The 22,120-nt window shown below is 37.6% G+C and overlaps 1 protein-coding gene across 2 annotated transcripts in view; it reads right to left on the minus strand.

Annotated features, from left to right (window-relative positions):
• Positions 1-3,225: 3,225 nt before the first annotated feature.
• The window catches only part of CCSER1 (coiled-coil serine rich protein 1), a 649,058-nt gene continuing 630,163 nt past the window's right edge, over positions 3,226-22,120 (minus strand). For both annotated transcript variants that reach the window (XM_086464487.1, XM_086464486.1), the window contains one exon: positions 3,226-3,711. In XM_086464487.1, coding sequence (XP_086320613.1) covers positions 3,226-3,711 — 486 coding nt within the window. The remainder of the gene's footprint in view (positions 3,712-22,120) is intronic.

Below are 22,120 nucleotides of genomic sequence, written 5' to 3' on the forward strand. Positions count from 1 at the left end.
TGTAGTAAGACTTCTCCCTCAGGTATGCACAAGCACACAGCTTGAATTTCATTCATGTGCACAAGGTATCCAAAAAAAACCTTTTCCACTGCTCTGAAAGCCAAATATAAGAACAGTACTGGACAAGTGTTTTCCTTCCATCTTAATAATTTATGACCAGGGTTGGCCCTAGCATGTTATCGTATCGTATAAACACATCCTGTAGAAGCACTCTAGTAAGGGAAGTAAGGATAAGCCCAGAGATGATATACCATTTCAGGTGTGGCTCTATTAAATTACTAAAAGATATTTAGAGCACAGATGTAATGTTCCTTTTGCCAAGTGATTGTTTCAAAAAATGGGACATTGCTTCAAATGGCAACAGCTTTTCTTTGGGGATTTCCTCCTCCTTAAAATGCCCTCTATCACATCAAAAGATATAGAATTAACAAGAAGTAATTTTCAGTAGAAATTTTACAGTTATGCTTTGTTGTACAGAAACATATTAAAAAAAAAAGGAAAAAAGGTACAACAGTGGAAAAAATAATAAGTGCCTTTTCCCCCTGGTGTCATGTCTTTGGATATGTACAGCCTTGGAGAAACATATAAACCATTTTATACACGAAACTCTTAAAAAACTAGAGAATTTTAGTACAAAGGAATCAATTCACTGCAAGAACGTCCACGTGTTGTTGCTTTATGGTTTACTATATACACAAGAGGATTAAAAAAAAGGACCTCTGTTTTACAGTTACTGCTGTACTGTACATTAACATGTGGCTAACACCCTTCTCTGGGTGAGATTTACACTTAGTATTACAAATAACATAACAATGCTGAAAATACTGATACAAAACAGCTTCAAGATGACATCTTAAAAATATCCCTCACTTTAATTGAAGTGTTTTCTCCAGTTTTTTTTAAGTTTCAGCTTTATAAAAGACTCTCCAAGAAAATACTATCATTTAAAATGTTCTTTTATGAGACTTATAGATGGATTTTTTTAATAAAGTGGAATCCAAAAATCCCTTTTTCCAGGAAAAAAACCCCAACTATAGATACAGTACATAAGTTAAAATTGAAGAGCTCTTTTTTGTTTGTTTTTGTTTTTGTTTTGTAATGTAGTATAGTACATTTGTATCCTGGAAAAAAAATTCCTTGATTACAGTGTATGTTAATTTGTTAATTTATTTACAGATCTGAAATATAATTGCATACATCAGCTCTTGGGACGAGTAAGTCTGAAATGTATTGTTAGTGAGAACCAACTGTCCATTCAATCTACCATGACTTTAAGAGACTGCTCAGATGAAAATGTGATTCTGAGTAGTGAAATTCTCTTACTACTATTTTTAATTTTTTTGGTAGACTTTAAACTCTGAGTTTCAATGCAGGACTGGGAGTCCTGACTACTCATAGTTAATTCGGTCAAGCTGTGTTTGCAATTTTTGCACATTCTGTTTTGGCAGTAGCAACGCACACACAAACACAAAGTTTGGCAAACGTTTGACTTGATTCTTATGTATCCAGCTCCAAATACCCAAAATTACCACTACAGAATACTTAGACAAAAACCTGCTCTCTTCAACATCAGATAATGTAATAAAATTTGCTCTAACCAAACTAAAATCCTCAACAAATAGAATCCTGAAAGTTCAGGCTGCTGAAATGGCTTTGCAGAATATCTGCCAAGCTCATGGTCTAATTTTTTCTTAATCTAACCAATCCTTGTATTAATCCAAGTATTAAGTAGTTAAGCAGATATATTTAACACTAGGTAAAATTTGTATCATTAATTCATTTTATACGCCGTATGTGACTTACCATTTAAAAGTTACAGCATTTTTAGTGGCTACAGAAGCTTCATTTTTCATTATATATTTCAGTTAAGTAACACTGCTTTGTTTCTTTGTGTGAGAATGTGCTCCACCCTTGTCTTTTGTTATTAATCACCAGAGAGGTGACTTGTCTCAGATCCGCCTCAATCATAATTAAATGTGCCAGATTATTTATAAACTACTAACTGTATGTCCCATTATCATTCAAACAGATTACTCTCCATCAGAGAGGCTGTAAACTGTCATTTTTAGTATATGCCACATGTTTAGAGTAACTTGACTGAGATGCCTGTTTTCAAGCCCCCTGAAAGGGGAAAACAGGCTCTTTTGTTATTGACAAGTCCACAAGTTCTATGGTGTGATCAGATTATTTCACATTCCAGTGAGACCAGCACGCTACGTCAGGTAGCATTAGATTCATCTTACTTGTGTGTAGTATGTCAAGACTAATAAACCCACTGAGTTGGTATAAACCAGGTCGTTAAGTGCAGATGATACAGTCTACAGAAATTACGATTTATACAGGTAATTTGAACTGGGTGATAAGACAATTTCTCTTACTTTAGTCTTTTATCCATTTTTGGTTTAGGAAGTAAAATGAAATTAAATGATGCATTACATAGCATAGAATGTCACATTGTGTTGTGAGTGATACAGTGCCTGTAAAGCACAAACATCACCACAACTTGACATGTCCTCATAGAACAAAACCACTTGAACAAATGTAGCTAAATAAAGGAGGGGAGAGGCAAGGGAAGGTTGAGGAACAAAGTTGACCACACTTAGTTTGGGACCCAATTACTGACTCAAATACTTGGTGAGTCTCTATGAACCTCGCTGTTAGAGGAAGATCAGTCACTTCCTCTACTTGTAGCATGAGGCAACACACCACTACAAGTGAGCAAATTTCATTGCATTGAAAAATAAGTGTAAAAAGATGGTCTTCAAAGATTTCTGACTCCTTATTTCCCTAGTCTTTATGAAATTCAAGAGGGTTTACTATTTACTTATCTATTCATTCCTCACATCTACTTCAACGGTAACATTATTAAACATACACAGTATTATTTAAGATCATCTTCTAGAACTTCAGGGAATGATAGTGGCTTATAGAGAAAAAAAAAATAAATTTAGCCAACATTGGACTAGAAATGCCAGCCAAATGATCCCATTTATTATACCCATGGTGACTTTTGCACGATAAATCAATCTACGTATTTAACAATCTAGTTCATCCTTTTGCCACAGTCCCAGATGGAAAAGCAGGGAATCTACAGACAACATTAATTTTCTACTTTATGTTTTCAGGTGAAAGTAGCAGCAGATGAAAACTGAAGACTGAGATCTAGGTGAGCTTATGTTCCTCTTTAACCAACTCTCCTTCCATGGCAAGAATACAAGCGCTTTGTTACCCATCCTGCTGACCTAAAGTTTGTAGTTCTGCTGTGTGTAAATTGTGGTGGAGGAAAACATTTTTTCTGCTGTACATGTGTAAAGAGATGGGTCCCCTCGGAGGCTGCCCGAGTCTCCCTGTGAAAGTGGTATGCTGCCGAGGTACAGCAGTTTGGTCTTTTGGACCTCCTGAGAACATTGGGTAGCTGTCTGCCTTGGATGCTGGCTTTGCTGTACTTGGTGCCATGGTGGCCAAACCGTTCTGAGTGACCTCTGAAGCAAGGGTTTCGTACGTGCCTCTAGTATGCTTGATGACTTCCACAATCTCCTTCTCTTTTAGGAGGTTGCTCAGACACAAATTAGACAGCTGACAGCTCTTGCTTTCATAGGCCGTTGCTTGGCTGCCTGATGAGTATCTAAAAGGGTCCTCGGTGGGAGTATGTGCTGACTTTCTGTCCCTTGTGCTGAGATTTTGGCTCACCATTCTGTTTGGATATGTAGCCTGGGGAAACAAAACAAAACAAAAAGTATTTGTAATAGAACATTGTAGGAAAATGGCATAGAGTATATAAAACACTCCTGACTACAGATGTACAGCATATGGGGCTGGCAGATTAAAATGAAAGATGAATCTCAAATGCTGCTAAAACTCCCAAAGCACTGCTAGCATAAAACAGAAATATTGTTCATTTGTATTTCACAGAACTAATATTGAAAAATGCTTATTATAGTTAATGATGTGGGCATTCTCTTTAAAAAAATAGTTTAAATCGAAAGAGGAGAATTTTTTTCAGAACATAACAAATGGTTAAAAAGGTTCCATGAACTGTAAACAGATTTTCAAACGCATTTCACATGATGAAACAAGAATTTTGATTACAGAGAGTTCAACTCAGTACTCTCAAATACTTAGAAAATGTAAAGAACACTTTTCATGAATATCTTCATGCCTCAGTTAAGCTCAAAACATGTTCAGTTTTCATTGTCCCTTGAATCTAGGTGTTTTGTTGTGTACTTACAGTTAAATAGGTGCCAAAATGCTCTGCCAGAGCAGAGTAATAATTTTATTTCAGCTGCCTGGAAAAAATACAATGTAAGAAGGATTCCAGCATTTTAGTGACTTTTGATGCTGTGCGAGCATGCATGCATTTGTATTTGTTTAAATAAGGGGAATTTATCTGTACATGGCAAGCCAGATCACTGCAGATTTCCAGTGTGCCCTTAGTGTGATGCTTCATTTTGTCCTCCACAGAACACCTGGCTGGGGAGAAGACGATGGGGCTGTGGGACATTCTTTCACGCATTTAAAAAATATACTCTCAGTGTATAAAGCAAAATAAAGTGTTAAAGGGAAAATGCTAATGCAGTCAAAGCAGGATTCTGCCTGTTCCATGACTGTACTAGGTAGCTTCTAGAGGTGATGCCCAGGAACTTGGCTCACAAGGACATGTGCTTGTGGCTGAGGAATAGCACTAGCCAAGATGTGAATGTTCAGAAGTCTGGTCCCTAGAGGAACTTGAGCTTTGAGACTATACAGCTTTGTAAGAAAGCTTAATCTCTTTCTCTATTGTTACAAAACATATATGACACCAGTTTGCTCAATAAGAATAAAATATCTGAAAGCTGTATGTGAGTTTCAAAAGTTGTTGACGTAACCTACTTAAAACTCTACTTTCCTTTGTCATCTAATATTGTGTGTGCAAAAAAAAAAAAAAGTGGGTGTGTGTTTCATTAACTTCTCAAGATACATATCCACACAATGTTTCAAGGAAATCTTTAATTTACACTGCAATTAGTGCACCTCTGCTATTCCCCCCCCCCCTTTTTTTTTAACTAGTCAGGTTATGGTAACTAAGCTGCAGTTATGTCAAGAAGGATGCTAATAATAGTATTAACTGTACTTTAAAAGTTATTTGGAATAAACATTTGCCCTTGTATTATCACTGTCAGACTTTCTCAGGTACTGGGTGAAGCACCTGGTTCATTTGCAACAAAAGTCCAATTCCACTCCATACAGGTCTTCCACAACAGAACTCTGAAAGGACATAGTAACAGCTTCTTGACATTTACATTGCTATATGGCCTCTGATATTGCAGAACAAAGATGAGAAAATCAAAAATACTCCCAAGCCTTACAACAACACTTCGCTAAAAATATTTCAGGATGTTTCCATGATTCCATAGGAAACTTGTATATGTTGTTTCAGGATAATCTGTATCACTTCACATGCATTTCTATTTTAAGCAACACAGAAGAATGATACAGTCAATATTCACAGCTTACATCCTTTTTTTTTTTAGTGCAGGCAGGCTAATGGTCATACTTCTACGCAGATTCTTATGCAGTTTGGATACAAGTGTTGCAGTGCATTTTAGGCATCAGAGATGGTATTTTTAAAAAAATACTAGTACTGGAGTAACATTTTTCCTACTTAATTCAGTGCTGATTGCACCCAGACTCATAAATGGCAGTAGAATACTTCTGGAATACATCACATAAGTTTTTATGCCTACAGCACATAGATTTGAGATTAAATTCAATTTAATTCCTAGGAAACCACTCTGGGGGAGACATGTCTGTAAGTTCAATAACTTTTTTTTTTTTAAATTTATTTATTTCCATGCCAGTAAAGAACTGGGACAAGAGAGTCAAATGCAATGGCCTGCCAAAAATCCCTGCGTTTGTTGTAAAGGGATGTTTCTGGAGTTACTATATGTCACACCATACCCTTTGACAACCCAGACACTGGTATCATAGAACTGAGAGGAACTTCAAGATGGGACATCTAGTCTCGTCTACACTTCTGGCTAGCATCAGCTTGTCCCTATGTTGTTCCTGACATTTTTTATTTTTTTAACCAGCTGTTAAGGACCTTCATCAATGTAGTCTGTACAGCCTTCTCAGCTAACCTTTTCCACTACATTATGTTTACTTTTAGGAAAGGTCTTACTAATGTCTAAACTGGATACTTCTGGCTGCAAGTCTATTGTGTGTCTCTCTCTCTCTACCATGGAAATGAAGAAAGAATTGCTGTTTGATCTTTCAACACCTGTTTATGTCTTTGAAGAATGCTGTCAAGCTACTCCTTAATATTCTCTGCTCTAGAATAAAAAAAAATCACATTAATTTTTTCTCATAGGGCTCATCTTCTAGACGCTGAGTCGTTCACACTTGTCTTCTCTATGGATTCTATTCAGTAATTCTACATTTTTTCTTGAAGTAGATGGCCCAAGAGTACAATACTTAAGGTAATCCCCTACCACTATAAAGCAGAAGCAGCACTATTAATCATATGAAGGACTTCTTCACCTGCTTCTTTTTAATTCACCCCAGTACGAGGTTAGTAATTTTATTTTGCAACAGCGTGAAATTGTTCACTCACATTCATCTGGCTGTCCACAACAGTTCCAAGTTTTTTTTTTCTACAAAATTATTACAATGTTGTTCAGCTGATTATTGTCACATAGACATAATTCCTCATTTGCCCCTGTTGAATTTTTGTAATTTTTCCTCTGATCTTTTCTCTAAATCAAGATCATTCTGAATTCCAGCTTTATCCATTAACATGTTGGCCAACCCATCCAACTTCATGTAAGCTGTAAATTTAATAAGAATATTCTCCAGTCCATCATCCAGGTAGTAAATGAATAGTATCAAACATTATAAAACCCTGCTTACTATAGCTTTCTGTTTTAATATTGGGCCATTGGTAAGTAATTTCCAAGGGCAGTTTTCCAATTTACTCAATATTTGTTTTATTTAGTCAGCATAATATGTTTATCAAACAGTACCAAAAGCCTTACTAGAAGCAAGAAATCCGACATCTACAGCTTTTCTTCTAGCCAGAAGGCCTGTAACAGTGCTGTTGAATGAAATTAGACTGGTTTTGCAACTGATTTGATCTGTAAGCCACGTTGGCTCTTGTTCATCTCGTTTTCTTCTATGTCCTTATAGTTTGTTTGAATATTTGTCTCAAGTTTTTGTCTGACAATCAAAGTAAAACTAATGGAAAACAGTGTAATATATTTAAGGTGAATCATAACTTCCCCCTAACGCCCACAAAAACAGACACTGACACTGCATTCTGAATAGTATATACTTGTTTTAATAAAAACACCTCAGAGCTTTTTGTGGTGACATACACTGCTCAGTAAAAAGTCTAGGAATTAAGGATCGTTTCTCTTCTTACAGCTGCTATTGAAGTGCCAGTGAAAGCACATAATTTATCTGTTTAGTCAGCAACTACCCTTGTTCTTGTCTTCATTCAGTGAGGTTACTCAGTCACAAGCAGCATGAAATGTGAATAATCGGTTTAAACATCTCACTGCAGACTTTTGTAGCCTTGGCTACAGAAGCTACTTCCAGTGAGAAGCATGACCATTGCTAGAGGACTTACATACAAATTGTCCTGAAGTCTTAAGAATGGCTTAAGAGTAACTTCTATGCCTTGAAATAGAATAAAACCCAAAAACATCTAGGGAAAAAAGTTCTTCTGAAATGAGTTATAACAGCAAGGTAGGTTTTAAGGTAAATACAGAAGAATCAACTGCTTTTGAAAATGAGAAGTGCAGAAGCATAGTCAAAGCAAGGCATACGGTTGAAACTGGGTACCAGTAAAAGGTACAAAGCATGATTACACGAATTTTTTATATTGCATTTTAACTTGATCTTGATGAAATGCTCTATTTTGAATATCTGGCACTGTGATGTTTCTTTCCTCTTCCTTATTGAGGTTATATTTCACAAGAAATATTTGAATTTTAGAAAATACTTGCTGAGTTTGTAGGTCTCAAAAATAATTGCTTCCAGTTGTTGGCCAATGGGTGAGACAAGGTGTGTGTATACATCAATAAATACTTAATAATATATATGTGGTGAGGGAAGGTCTTAGTTTTGTGAAGCTGTAACTTGCTGAAATTCCCATTCTATTGATTAATAGACACAAATACCAGGCTGTAACAATTTAAGAGCTAAAACATCAATAGAAGTTTAGGATATGCCATCAGTATTCTAAGACACAGGTGGTTAACAGGGAAAGACAGATTCATTCTATCAGATGCATAGTTAGACATGAAATGAACAGAGATTTTAATAGGAACACCGCCAAATACTATCATGGTTATCTATGACATGCTACTGAAGATAGCTTCTCATAAGGAAAAGACAGAACAGTGGTCAGATGGGAGTCAAAATCAACAAGAAATCCTTCCCCCACCCAATAACTTTATTCGCCCCCTAAAACATTGTCAGTAAAAAGTCCAATGCTGCTTTGAATTTCATGTAAGTTATTTTCTGCTATCATTCAAACATTTTTATAAAAATCACAACATAGAGAATTGAAAATAATGGTATGTTGCTGTTCATTTACTGAATTCAGATAGTTGAGCTTGAAAGAATGTAGTCCAACTGAGTTTTCTTGCTGGCCCATTTTACAGTTATTTAGGAACGTCATGATCTACTCAGAATACGAAAAATATTCCAGAACGAAACGCACAAAAGTAAAAACCACACATGCATCACCAACAGGAAAAAATACGTTGGACAAACATGCACTTTTATTTTTAACCTGTTTCTCCTTATCTTCCTGTAAATGTTTCACACAAAATTTTCTGTGGTGGACTTTGAGGTAGCAATCACATTCTATAAGCAAGCAAAGCCACAATCCCAATGCATCTGTTTGCCAATTTGAAGGCTGAGTCCTTGTCCAAAGGCAAATGTGGCTTCGTGCCAGTTGTGTTCCAGCCTAGCCTAGAGCAGCTGCAGGGCTGCTGTAAACTGCTGCTTGGCAGCACTCCAAGGAGACGATCTGCCAGCTGGTGACTGCTGAAGTAAAAAATCCATTCATCTCTTTCCCTTTTATTTTTCAGTAACTCAGCTAGAACCAACAACTACTCTGCCCCAGAAATCCCCAAATGCCACCCTACAGTCTGCCCAACTGTGGACCCAGGAAATGGGCTGCAATTAGGATGCAAATGTGGCTCCGAAATTTCTTTCAAAAGTAGCCTATTTAAAATATATGGAGAGAAAAAAAAGCTCCTTCGATGTTTCAAATATGTCTTAAAGTTTAAGAAAACATCTGGATTTTAATTTCCTGATCAGATTGAACACGAAAAAGTGCATGCTTTCTTGCTTGAGTCTATTTCTCAAAAAGAAGAAAAGAAGGCATCAAAGAAAATAAAAAGATCAAAATCTGATTGACTGTAAAATGTTGACAGGTTTGTACCATGACCATCGGTGTTTTAAGGTACAAGAACATGAGAAAGATCTAAATATTTTAGGTTTGATTATTCCATATTGCTGCTAAATACATTAAGATTGAACCAAAAATGGGAGCTGAATATTCTTAAAATATTTTTTCCATAATTTTTTATTGAGGGATCCTCTTTGTGATTGTCATTCTGTCAACTTTTTCTCATATTAAGAAAAAAACCCCAGACCCCTCAATGACCCACTTCAAAATAATGAAAACTGACTGCTCTTACAGAAAGCTCCAGAATGGGACATGTTATTAAAAAAACGACTGCAGTCATTCATCACTTTCCATTTTCAAACCAAAGGAGTGAAATATGACAAGAGTTAACGACAAGACAATACCGCTGCAGGACATTCAAAAATGGATATTGTTGCTGACTGTCTTGTGATAAAGTACTGATATAAAGTGACAGAAAAAGACATGAATTACAAACATACCCCAAAAAAGGTGAAGATTTTAAGATGCCTGTGCCCAGAGGCATCTGGGAGTCTTAGATGCCTATAATGCAATTCTTCCAAGTAGAGCAACTTTCTTAAATACATCATTCTGACAGCAGACAAGAGAAAAACCCAAACAAAATACTCTCTCACCAGTGCACCTAGTGCTCCCTGACAACAAACCAACAACGGTTTATTTGAAGCACAAAGTTTTACCACCCCAAAAAATTTTTGTTTTCAGAGGTGTTAATGGAAGAACACTCTAGAGAGAGTAATTATTCTGACAGAAACCTGAAGACTTTCTGGATTCCCTTAAGGTTTCTATTGCTTAATTATTTTGTGTTTGTGGGTACACAAGGAATGCAAAATGTGTTCTCCAATGCAATATTAACTATATAGCCCAACATAGCTCACTTGGCCCTTGTCAGGTCTCAGCTGGACTGCAGCACCTTCTGCAGAACCACCTCCATTTGCAGCCTAGCCTAGAATTCATAAAATATACAGCAACATAAAGAAGTCCAGAAACAAAACAAGGTGACATGGCTCTATATTTCTTTGAAGGGCGGAAGGGATGAAGCCCTGCATCACACTTGTAAATAACCATTCAGATGCCTTTCACAGTTCTGACAGTTTATACAAGTGCAGATCTAATTAATTTACCAAAACACAAGTTAACTCAGTATTTGGGATGCCACATCTGTCACTACGTCAGCTTCTTAATTTCTACACCTATTCACTTTGTGCTTACTAGCTTCCAGCCTAGAGATGATCCAATACAAAATGTAATTTAGCTGCAGTAGGTAATTGTTCTTCATTCAAATCTCTAAAAAAGCACTCACGCTTGCTGACTTTTGACCATGAGAGTAGCTTTTACAACCCAAATCTGCACCTGTTGATCAACTGATGCTGCCTTCTGGCAACATGCGACACATGAAAGAAATAAAATCCTGTGTATCAAAACAAGGTATGGACTAGTTTCAACAGGTTATGGGGAAGAACAAGCTGCTGATCAATTTGCAAGCTCTACTGTCATCTGTTACAAAACTAATGCAGACAACACAAATCAGAAACATTTATCTTTTTGCCTTTTAATCATCTTTATTTATTTACTGAAAGCAAAAATTATGACATGCTAAAATACATGCCTCTTCCCCATAATGCCCTTTTAACCAACTGGCCAGCTGAATATAAGTGAACTATAGTGATGAGCTAATGCCCTAAAAAGATTTTACAGTAGTGGTGATACAGTATGATAAGTAACTCACAAAGGGCTTAAGTAAGGTATTCATCTTCTCACAGCATAGAACTATCCTTGAAAAATGTCATTTATGTAAGTAATAACGCGCAGCTAAGGCAACAAAGTGTAAAAGGATGTCATGCTCGTTTATAAAGTATGAAGAAAACAGTGAAGAATTTCCCATTAATCTCTAGTAAGTTACAGTCAATCAGTACTCTGCATTCTCAATACTGCATTTCAAGGGTTAACTGGCAGATTTTTCTCATTAGTAGAGCTAATAGAAAATTTTGCGTTTTACAGCTGTTTACCATGCCTTCCAAATTAAACATGTGGAACTTTGGAGCTGTTCACCAGTGTTAATCATATTCTTCAAAACTGCTACAAAATTCATTTAGAAGATACTGAACACGCCTTGTTATACCCTAATGGCTTAAAATTCTAAATACCTATAAAAATAGTAATGAATATGAAAAGCTACTAAATAATGTGGATCTTTCAATGGTATGACTATAGAACAGCAGGACATACTGTGTGAGATAACAAATCTCATTTTACTCAGTCCATGTTTTAGACTTCCCCAAGATCAGAAAGTCAATCCAGAAAAGGTAATTTTTACCAGACAGACTTTTCTTATTTTGGACCTGGGGGCAAAATGGTAAGAAAGATGCAATGGACTTTTACCGCCTTTTAAAAAATCTGTTAAATCCCTAATCTTGGAAACATCCTGTGTTTAGCAAAGACTAGCTTTGCCACCTCCAGCAATTCTCACGACACCTCTGTCCCTTTTGGCATCTTTTTTTATTAACGTCCTATCCCCTCAGATTCTTTGTGTAGCCACACCTATTGCAGCCAATGATGGGGGAAAGTATCTTCATTAAGTTCTTGTTATACACAGGCTCCACCTTTGGTTACAGGCAGCAGAATCTAGAATAAGATGCCCAAGTCAGACTTGCTCATGGACCTTCAGGGGGACTGAATACGCCCCACGCTCACCCAGCACATTGTGTCTCACTATCTCTGTGCAACCCAAGAATTAAGGGCCACTTGTGCCATGCTTTTACCTACAGTTGTATAGAAAGTCATTGGTGTCTACACTCAGGGTCCTCTTTTGCATAGCTGATGCAAAATGAACTGCTAGAAAATGGAGAAGTAGATCCACAGGAATACCAGGGTCACTTCAAAAGACCACAGTTCGTGCAGTATGAGCAGTGAAGTATGACATAAAGTTCCTGAGGAAACACTAAGGGAATTTGCTCTGGAATTACAAGCAGGAAAACTGCACTACCGCCAATTAGCCCTTCTGAAAGACTGTGCTACTCAGCTGACATTTATTGCTATGCTAACACAGGTGTTCTGGCTTTTCAAGGCAAACTAGTATTTCTGTTCAGCAGTTGATGTGCCACATAGACATAATAAGTTGTTCAAAGATCTCCACCTTGTGTCTTATCTATTTTTCTGATGACCAGCTGCCTGAAAGTTGTGAAGTCCATTTCTAGCCTCAGGCCTGACATGTGGTCACCAAAACCTGGTTAACGTATCTGTAGACCATGTGAATTAAAACTGACTTGTAAGTGGCAATTACCTTCGGCAACTAACTTCTATTATACTCATGTTTAGGTTTTAGCAAATTTCTAATTATACAGTTATTTATTTTCCTACTCTAACGACACCTAACATGATTTCCTACAGTACAGGCAATTCCATATGTAAAATGAAATTCATACAACTATGTATTCAGTTAGATGAGATATGAGGATACAGTTGTCTTAGAAGTAGTAGTCTCAAAAAGATTTAAATATGCAATGTTCAATTGTCTATATACTATATAGCTCTAGATCAGAGACACACTTTTAGGAAAAGAAGGAAATAGTGTCCACATTAATTACTTATAAATCCTCATTTAAAAAGTGGAGGAATGCATTAGACATTATGCTTACAGATGTCTTCCTGTTAGGTTTGGATGAGAATCTTAAATACTTTGGCATATGAGGCTTTTGCTTTATCAGATGGACATATAGGAACTCAAATCTCCATTGTGTCTCTGTATATTGTTATTATCCTACCTTCTGTGAAGAAAAAAAAAAAGCATATATACTTAAGTTCAACGTTTTCTTGTCTCACTTTCAGTTACTGAACGACACAAATCAGATTTCTAATGAACGTGTGCCTTCTGAAAAAGGCACTGCTTGCTCTTTCATAAAAAACCCACGCAAAACCCCAGAGGAATTGCACTTAGTCAACACTCACCTTATTGTTACATTCTTTAACAGCAATAATATAATCCTTCCATTAAACTGAGTTTCATAAATTAGCATCCTCACATTTGAAAGCAATAGGGACTGAACTTAGAAGAACAACAGGGGAAATCGTATACATTGGCAAGTGATGTTCAGCTACTGCCATGTTAATCAGTGACACTATCCCTCATCTCAATATACAGTCTCTAAAGGAGAAATCAAAGGACTAACAAAAAGGGCAAATTTTATCCTGATAACAAGAAAAGAAATCTTAATTGCCCTTTAATTAACTTGACTTTTATTTTTATGGCAAGATTACTGAGACCAAGACATCCTTAAAGAGAAATAGAAAATAGTCTTTTATTTTAATATATATATATATATATATATGAGGACACCTGTTTTCAGAACGAAATACCACAGAGTTGCAGATTTTTTTATCCCTAAAGTAAATTTCCACAATTAAGTCTTTTTTTGTGGTTAGATAAAAACATTGTAACATACATACAATCAATCCCTAGCCTTAACTGGTGTGTTCAACAACATGCAGAAATAGTTGCGACTCCTATGACAGGATGAAGCCTTACTATTCCAGAAAGATACTGACTTTCTTTTGTAGGATTCAGTCAGAAAAAAAATAGATGTATGAACTTCACATCATAGGATGATGCTCAGTGAATCAGATTTCATTCATAACAGAAAAATTTCCCTTAAAATATTTTCATCAAAGATCTTACTATCTATTATGGCTATAAATGCATGCTGAGTGAATCATTCCAAGTCTAGTTTTTTTTTAGGTACTGACATCCTTAGAAATAGGGAAAGGACGAATAGAATTCTCTTGGGTTAAGGAATAACTTTTTTTTTTTCTTTTTTCTTTTTTTTCTGTTAAACCAATGACCCAGGAATATATTGGCTTTGTTGGTATAGAATTGGTGCATATACATTCTGTTTTCTGATCTCCATCTGCAATATTAAATGTATTTACAGTAAGAAAATCTTGTAAGTGAGAGGAACGGAACTCAGAGCCAAGAGATATAAGTAGTTGTAGAGGAAATGTGACCCCCATAAAGAACCCATACAACTGATTTACATGAAAGGGACATTGCTCTAACAAAACAGTTAATGTTTGTAGTTGCGTGACATAATTTCTCTCACGTTCTAAAGAAATGCAGAAATGTATCTCCTATCATTTCAAAATCGTGTATCGTTGGCGGTGATTGAGAATTTCCCTTACTGCGTAATCTCAAACCAAATTTCACGTAGGTAAGAGCCCATCAGATAAGCACATAAAATAACTGCTTCCCGCCTATGCCAGTGGCTTACACAAAAGAAGAAAAATGTTTCGTAGCATCTTTACTGTACCTCTATAAGGCTCCATTCAGTTCAGCTGTCTTTAAAGCAGCTAGTGTAGTGTGGTGTTCATCACAAGACACACTACTTGGTGTTCAGGAAAGTCAACTCTAACAAGGTAGAACTATTTCATATATTTCATGTATTTTAAGGTCAGCGAAACCTGCTATAATCATCTTGTCTGACCTTCTCTACAGTAGAAGCCATAGCTTTCTCTTGGTGAAATCATGTAATCCAGAAAAAAAGGTAGAACTAAAGCAGAACTTAAGAGGCTTAAAGTAACGGACAATGTGTTTTATTTCTTCATAATACACTAAAATATTTTTATAACAATACAATCCAGATCCTTACTGGAAATGTTGGTACATTCTGGTAAAGAAATCTTAAATTAGTATTTGAACAAAAGAAAATAAGCAGTATTTGCAGACAAAACTGCTGCTAAAATATGCTAGGAGATAACGTGTCTGTAAAGAGCAGAGGGGACCAGTGTCTAAGACATTTAGGAACAGGTAATTCCTGGAGAAAGGGCTGGTTGTGTTTGGAGTTATCCCTGTCTGGAGAAAGCTTTGCTCATGTCGGTACTTGTGTGTATGATCTGACGGTCCTATTCTCTTTTGTAAATTATTATACGGGATGTATTGACCACGAGGAGCCCATTACAGCCTGCAAAATGACAAAGAATCAAACACTTCACAAAAACCATGTAGTATCAAGATCATATTACTTGGAAAAATAACCTTCTTGTCCATCTTACTTCCCTGGAAACATGCAAAAAATTAATGTAGCTATTTCAAAATATTCAGTACAACAGCTCCTTATTCCCTTCAGCAAAACTGTATTACACAAACTTAGCAAGGGAAAAATGAACAAAAGGAAACAAAAACATAAACAAGCACAAGCTGAAATGTCTTATTTTGCATTTCCTTCCAGGAGAACCAACATCAAAAATTTTGGCTAAAATGCTGAAATACCTTTATTGGTTTCTGCTTTTCTATTCATTTGCCTAGCCTAAAAAAGGTTAGCAAGATTATATTTCATATCATACCTCCAACTTCCAGTAATAACATACAAGGCAGGCATTTACCTACTGCCTGTTGCAGCATACCTTTTCTCTGTAAAAGTTTGTGTTTTCTATTCTTTACAGACCATATTGTGGGTTTCTCACTTGAAAAAAATAATAGAAGATGTTTTGCTCACTTAGGTTTATAGGCTTTTCAGCTGTAAATTAACGTAGTATTGCTGACTTACCAGTTGCTGCATAATAGCTGCTAAAATGGTGGAGGGTTTTAGGTTTCTTGTGACATAAACATCAGCTCAACTCTTAACCTCTACTATTTGCCATCTTATTTCATTAAGAACCATCTTAATGGAACTCCTAAATTGTGAAAGGTTTAAGACAAATCATGATCCTATTGAAACTACCAAATCTTCCACTGGCTCTACTGTGCCGTCTTGAGCAGGAAGGAGCTGAAGCATGTGCCTGAAGGCTAGCGACTACTATATAAATTAGGGATCGGTGTGTTTTTGACTTGCCTGAGCACCACATGCTGCTGTGATGGCAGCATTTTATCTCTCCCTCCTGCCAAATTAAGAATATGTTACTTTAAATAACTCATAACCAAAGCAATTTGCTCAAATATGCTGTTTTGCAAAAAGAAGGCTTTAAAATACTTTTTAAGAAGAAAAAAGGAATGAAAAGGAACAAAAAGATAAATGTATCTTCTAATTAGCAGTCTTGAAAGATGAATACCTGCTTGGTTAGAGCTATATATCAAAGACACATTTTAAATCACAAGGTATTCCCCAGGGATCAATACTGGGTCCAGTCCTGTTTTGACATCTTCATTAATGATTCAGACAATGGGGCAGAGCACATCCTCAGTAAGTTTGCAGATGACACAATACTGGGAGGAGTGGCTGATACACCAAAGGGCCATGCTGCCATCCAGAGGGACTTCATCAGGCTGGAGAAACAGGCTGACAGGAATCTCATGCAGTTCATCAAGGGGAAGAAGCGCAAAGCCTTGCACCTGAGGAAGAGCAGCCTTATGTACCAGTACATGCTGGGGACCAACTGTTTGGAAAGCAGCTTGGCAGAAAAGGACCTGGAGGTCCTGATGGACACCAGGTTGAACATGAACCAGCAATATGTCCGTGCTGCAAAGAAGGCAAATGGTATCCTTGGATGCACTAGGCAAAGTACTGCCGGCAGGATGAGGGAGCTGATCCCTGCCCTTTATTCAGTGCTGGTGAGGTCACACCTGGAGTACTGTGTCCAGTTCTGGGCTCCTCAGTACAAGTGAAATATGGACATACTGGAGAGAGTTCATTGAAGAGCTGCAAAGACGATTAAAAGACTGGAGCATCTCTCCTGTAAGGAAAGGCTGAGAGAGCTGGAACTGTTCAGCACGGAAAACAGGAGGCTCAGGGGGATCTCATCGATGTGTATAAATACCAGAAGGGAGGGTGCAAAGAGGACAGAGCCAACCTTTTTACAGTAGTGCCCAGTGACAGTACCAGAGACAATGGGCACAAACCGAAACTCATGTTCCCTCTGAACATCAGGAAACACTTTTTCACTGTAAGGGTGACTGAGCACTGGCGCAGGTTGCCCTAGGTGGTTTTGGAGTCTTGGAAAAAGGTGGTCCCACTTGAGCAGGGGGTTTGGACAAAGACGACCTGCCAACTTCAACCACTGCGATTCTATGAAGGTGTTGCTAGTCTAAGATCAGATTAAGAGAACAGGTGAGAAGCAAAAGACTAAATAGGTTGGGGGTTAGGAAGTTACATATACATAAAGCCTGCAACTCGCTTTCTACTTTCTCTTTTTATTTACACCCTATCACCAGGGCTGAAGCTCTGAAGTCTGCTGACCCAGTGCATTGGTCCTAAATAAGACCAGAAGAGCTTACAGCTAAATCTGGCAAGAAACACAAATTTTTCCAGGAGGTGAGTCCTTTGACCAGCTTAAGCACTGGCCTGCAGCCATGCCATTCCTGCAACAAATAGCTCTCAAGCCACTCTCAAGTGGAGAGATCTCTAACCTGACCATCAGACTTTCTGCTGTAAGCTCAAATCCTTATGAAGCTGAACTCCTCCATGTCGTAGTGTTATCAGGGTTGCAAATGTTCTTAGTGTTTCCTCCTATCAGCCAAAACAGTACTGTCTTAAAACTGTGATCTATCTATAAAGGATCTGTTTAAGTAATCCATAGGCAATGACCCTGCCTATCGGTTAACAGGCTCCAACATTTAAATTGTCTAAAAATCTAGCCAATGTAGCTAAAAAGGCACTATGCTTAAAAGTCAAGAAAGCCCTAGAAGCAGGATAACAAAACTTTGCACACAGACAACAAAGCTGTCTAAGGCAACATACCAGACACTCCAACCCACTGTACACTTAAAGATAAAAGACGGGCAATGTTTGAAATCTGTGAAGTAGGACAGTGTGCATGCACACACGCACACGCTCCCTGGGGATTGATAAAACATAGCCTCACATTTGACTGACATCCATCAACTCATAAAAGCCTATAAAGCATATACAAACAACTCCCTAGAATACCCCACCTGAAGTAAGCTATGTAGGCTAGGCTTACAACACATCCTAGGGATTATTATTTAGGAGGGGATATCTTACAAGCTGCTCATCTCACCTCTGGATTTCTGCCTCTCAGCTGTTGGCAAATCTCTGCCCTCACTTTCATAAACTTTGCAGGAAACAGGGAATATCGTTATAATTCAGGGCACATATTTGCTCTGCTGCCGCCAGGCATCCCGCTAGTGCACGTAATCTAAATTTCAGTCTCTCAAACACAATCTCTGTTGTGATCCGGAGGATGCTTAGGCATTAGTTTGTCAGTTCTTTGCTCTAGTCCCAAAGTAAAAGCCTTCCTCAGCTGTGGAGACAGAGATTAAGCAGGGCATCCTGGAGTAGAAACAAGTATACTGATGCATTCATGTCTATACTGCTAGGTGTGCTGAAAAAGCACCCTTGTCTCATTAGGAATATCAAGCAGAAATTTTGAAAACCCCAATTCACAAACATTTCCATATCAACCAGGAGTAAAAATGATGAATCAAGTGTTTCTTGGGCACTGGAGCATAACTGAGCAAATTCAACCTAACACACATCTAATTTATTGCTGCCAGGATAGTCCCAAGATTACATTTCCCTGCAACTGGCTCAGCAATTGCATGCAGAGCCACTAGTAACCTCAGGAAGACTGACAAATGGTAGGACACCCACCAACTGCTACCTGCCACATGCAATAAGCAGCATAAACCCACCCCGTCAGAGCAATCTTAACAGTTAACAGGTTAACAGCTGACTTCTGGCTTTTCATGTAGGGAAAACTACACACTTCTCAGCAGACAAACTCTCATGCTGATATGCTGCTCACATAGCACTAGGGAAGGAAACCAAAAGCAGAAGCTCTGCACCAAACCCGATTACCCCAAACCTGCAACACAGCCCTATTTTGTTTAACCACAATCAGTTGTTTCTTAGTGCACAGTATGTTGCTGCTTTGAGAAAATTCAGAAAAATTCAAGAAGCATCTGTTTCATCTTTCTCTTCCTTGTCCTCTTTTTCCACTTGCTCATTTTCCTGGAGGTGCAGCTACAAGAGGAACTTACAGCAGTTGCTTCTATGCCAAAAATCAATTTGCCAAACAGTCATAGTGACAATACGTCGAATAATGGCAACAAAAAGTGTTGAATGTGCCTGAGTGCCAGGCTGCAGTGCAGAGAACTGCTCCTGCCCCAGGCTCTAAGGAATTTGAATGTTGGTGCCAGAAGAGGAGGAGATTACCAAAGCAGGAGTCATACCCTTTCTACAAGCTTGACCTGTGACGTAGCACTCTTGAGATTTCTTTTCCATGAACTATCCTGCCTTGGAAAGTGGGAGACACATGGCTGCTTAAAATCCTTTCATGAGATGCAGTGATAGATGGAGGAAATCATGTTGCAAAAAAAAAAGCTCTGACTGACTCTTTTGCAAACTGGTTTTGAATCGAAATGGGATCTTAACTTTTCAGACTGCTTCCCTTTAAATGCAGGAAAGCGTGTGCTAGAAAATAAATACGAAGCAACTCCTATGTGGAAAGAAAGGCACTGTCCTGAAAATGAATGTTGAAAGCGTGCGTGACTACCAAGCTTTACATGGGAACAAAACTACTTCACATGCCCATGTAAAAAACGAAACTGCTTTTAAGTAGCAGAAACCCAGGTTCTCCTTTCTCTTTAGAAATTATTTAATTGAAAAACAGTCCACATTTAACACCTTTCATTTCAAGACGGAGCATCAGGCTTTGAAACCTTAATAGTGGATTGACAAAATTTATGCTATAAATTCAATACACGTAGTTACAGAAATCTGTAACCAGAACGCCACATTATAAGTTCTTATTAATATTAAACCATGTCCTCCCAAAAGCTCTGATATAGGCATCTAATACTTTTTTTTTTTACCTGATAACAGTCATTAAACTTGATTTTAACAGGATTTAAACCTCACAATATCACCTTAAAATGAGATCAATCAGACTTGTGTGTCCACATAAAGGAAAACAGAATTAAAACTTATACCTATAGACCAAACAAACAAAACTTTCTATATCTAGTAAAATTTACAGAGAAAAAAGATTAATGACTGTTATTTAGGATCTTAATGAAAATATTTGTACTTCCTTCTGTGGAGGTTTTAATATTAAATCATTTTCAAACAATGTTGCCTATAATACATCTCACAAATGCAGAGAAGGAAAGAACTTGCATGGATATGAAAAAGCAGAAAGGAAAAAGAAAAAAACAAAACCAAAAAACTGAAAAAAATAATGGCTTCCTCACCCACAAGAAGTGCAAGAACAGGACAGGTCAGACTAAATCCACGTGTATGTGTGCACATATTCGGACTTATGTCTGTGGCCTCATCAAAATATAGATGTCTCAATATGAAACCTACAGACTGGTCAGGTAATATTCCCATAATGTTGCCAGAAATGTTGATATGATGTACTGGCTGAATTTGACCATTTATATATTATATAATATATTATACATGATTTATACAGCCAGTGTAGACACTAAATCTAACCAGTCCACAATGCCATAAACAATACCTATTACACTTTATTTCACTCTCTTGGTGAAAAAAAATATTATATGGTAATTTGCTAAGCTATTTTCACTTCATTCTTAACATTTACGGCTATTACTAGTAGAAAGCAACAACAGCTTAACGATTTAGCATGCAAAATGCTAGATCAGAAAAAGACATATAAAAGAAAAATATGTGCTACTCTCCATTTGTACTGTGTCAGCAAAGCCTTTAACTAGGTATTCCTAGTAGAGTTTGCTAATTATAGGTGATTTCCAGTTCTTAAAAATTACCAGGGGAAGACAAGGAAATAAGGTATGAAAATAACATAATTTATAGGGGTGTGGCATTAAAAAAACTAATGTCCCTATCTTGCTGACATTTCACGTGTGATTTATAGCAAATGCATGGTATTCCAAAGCCTATTTCAGAAATGCCCCATATTTAAGAGCTGTGGGTGTCTATTCAGACTGTATATTGCTATGTTTAACTGCAGTCATCATTGTTTCCTTATCAAACACGAGGCAACATACTAAAAAGCAGGGTGTAGTATCCACAGAGCATTATTTAAACTTCTACCCTGGGGGCTTGGGGTTCTCTGCAGAATATTTCTCTTTGGAAGCACATTTTTGAAAACAACATCAAATAAAACGGCCACTGCTATGGCAGCCAATACAGGGCACAAACCCACGTGCACAAATCTTACCCTACTATGCTAAGTTTTGTCCCTTTGTCATCTTTACTGTTTAGCTTTGAGTAAACTTTTCCTGCTGCTCCAGGGTGGTGGCCCCACTCCCAGTCAACCCTGCCTGCCAATTCCTTCGTGCCAGTGTCAGGGTTTGAGGGACTATGGAGTGAATTAGATAAGGAAGCTGGTGTGGCTGAACACTACATCTTTCAAATCTCCCTATATGTGGAAATCTATTTTTCAACCAGAACAGTTCACTGATCAAGCTCACCGTGTGGTGATACGAATGCTTTTTATTCACTTAAGGAAAGCAGCCAGAACAATCAGCCAAAGAGGAACAGGGAGACCAAGATCTCTTCTTTTAATGAGAGGGCAGCAGTGTGGCAAGTGAAAGTGGGTTGTGCAAAAACGTTTGGTGAGCATCCCTGTACTCCTCTGCCGTCAGTTGCACAGTACTTCTGCTTCTATGGCATTGTAATGCTAAGCAAACGCACTGTCACACTTGGCCCTGAAGGGAAGCAAGATTCCTGTGTAGACACAGAGTATTATAAAACTCTGGCGGGAATGGATCCCACCTGTCTCCAGTGAGAGACTTGTCCCTGTGCA

The sequence above is a fragment of the Leptosomus discolor genome, chromosome 4, assembly GCF_034619465.1.
Source record: "Leptosomus discolor isolate bLepDis1 chromosome 4, bLepDis1.hap2, whole genome shotgun sequence".
Lineage (NCBI taxonomy): Eukaryota > Metazoa > Chordata > Aves > Leptosomiformes > Leptosomidae > Leptosomus > Leptosomus discolor.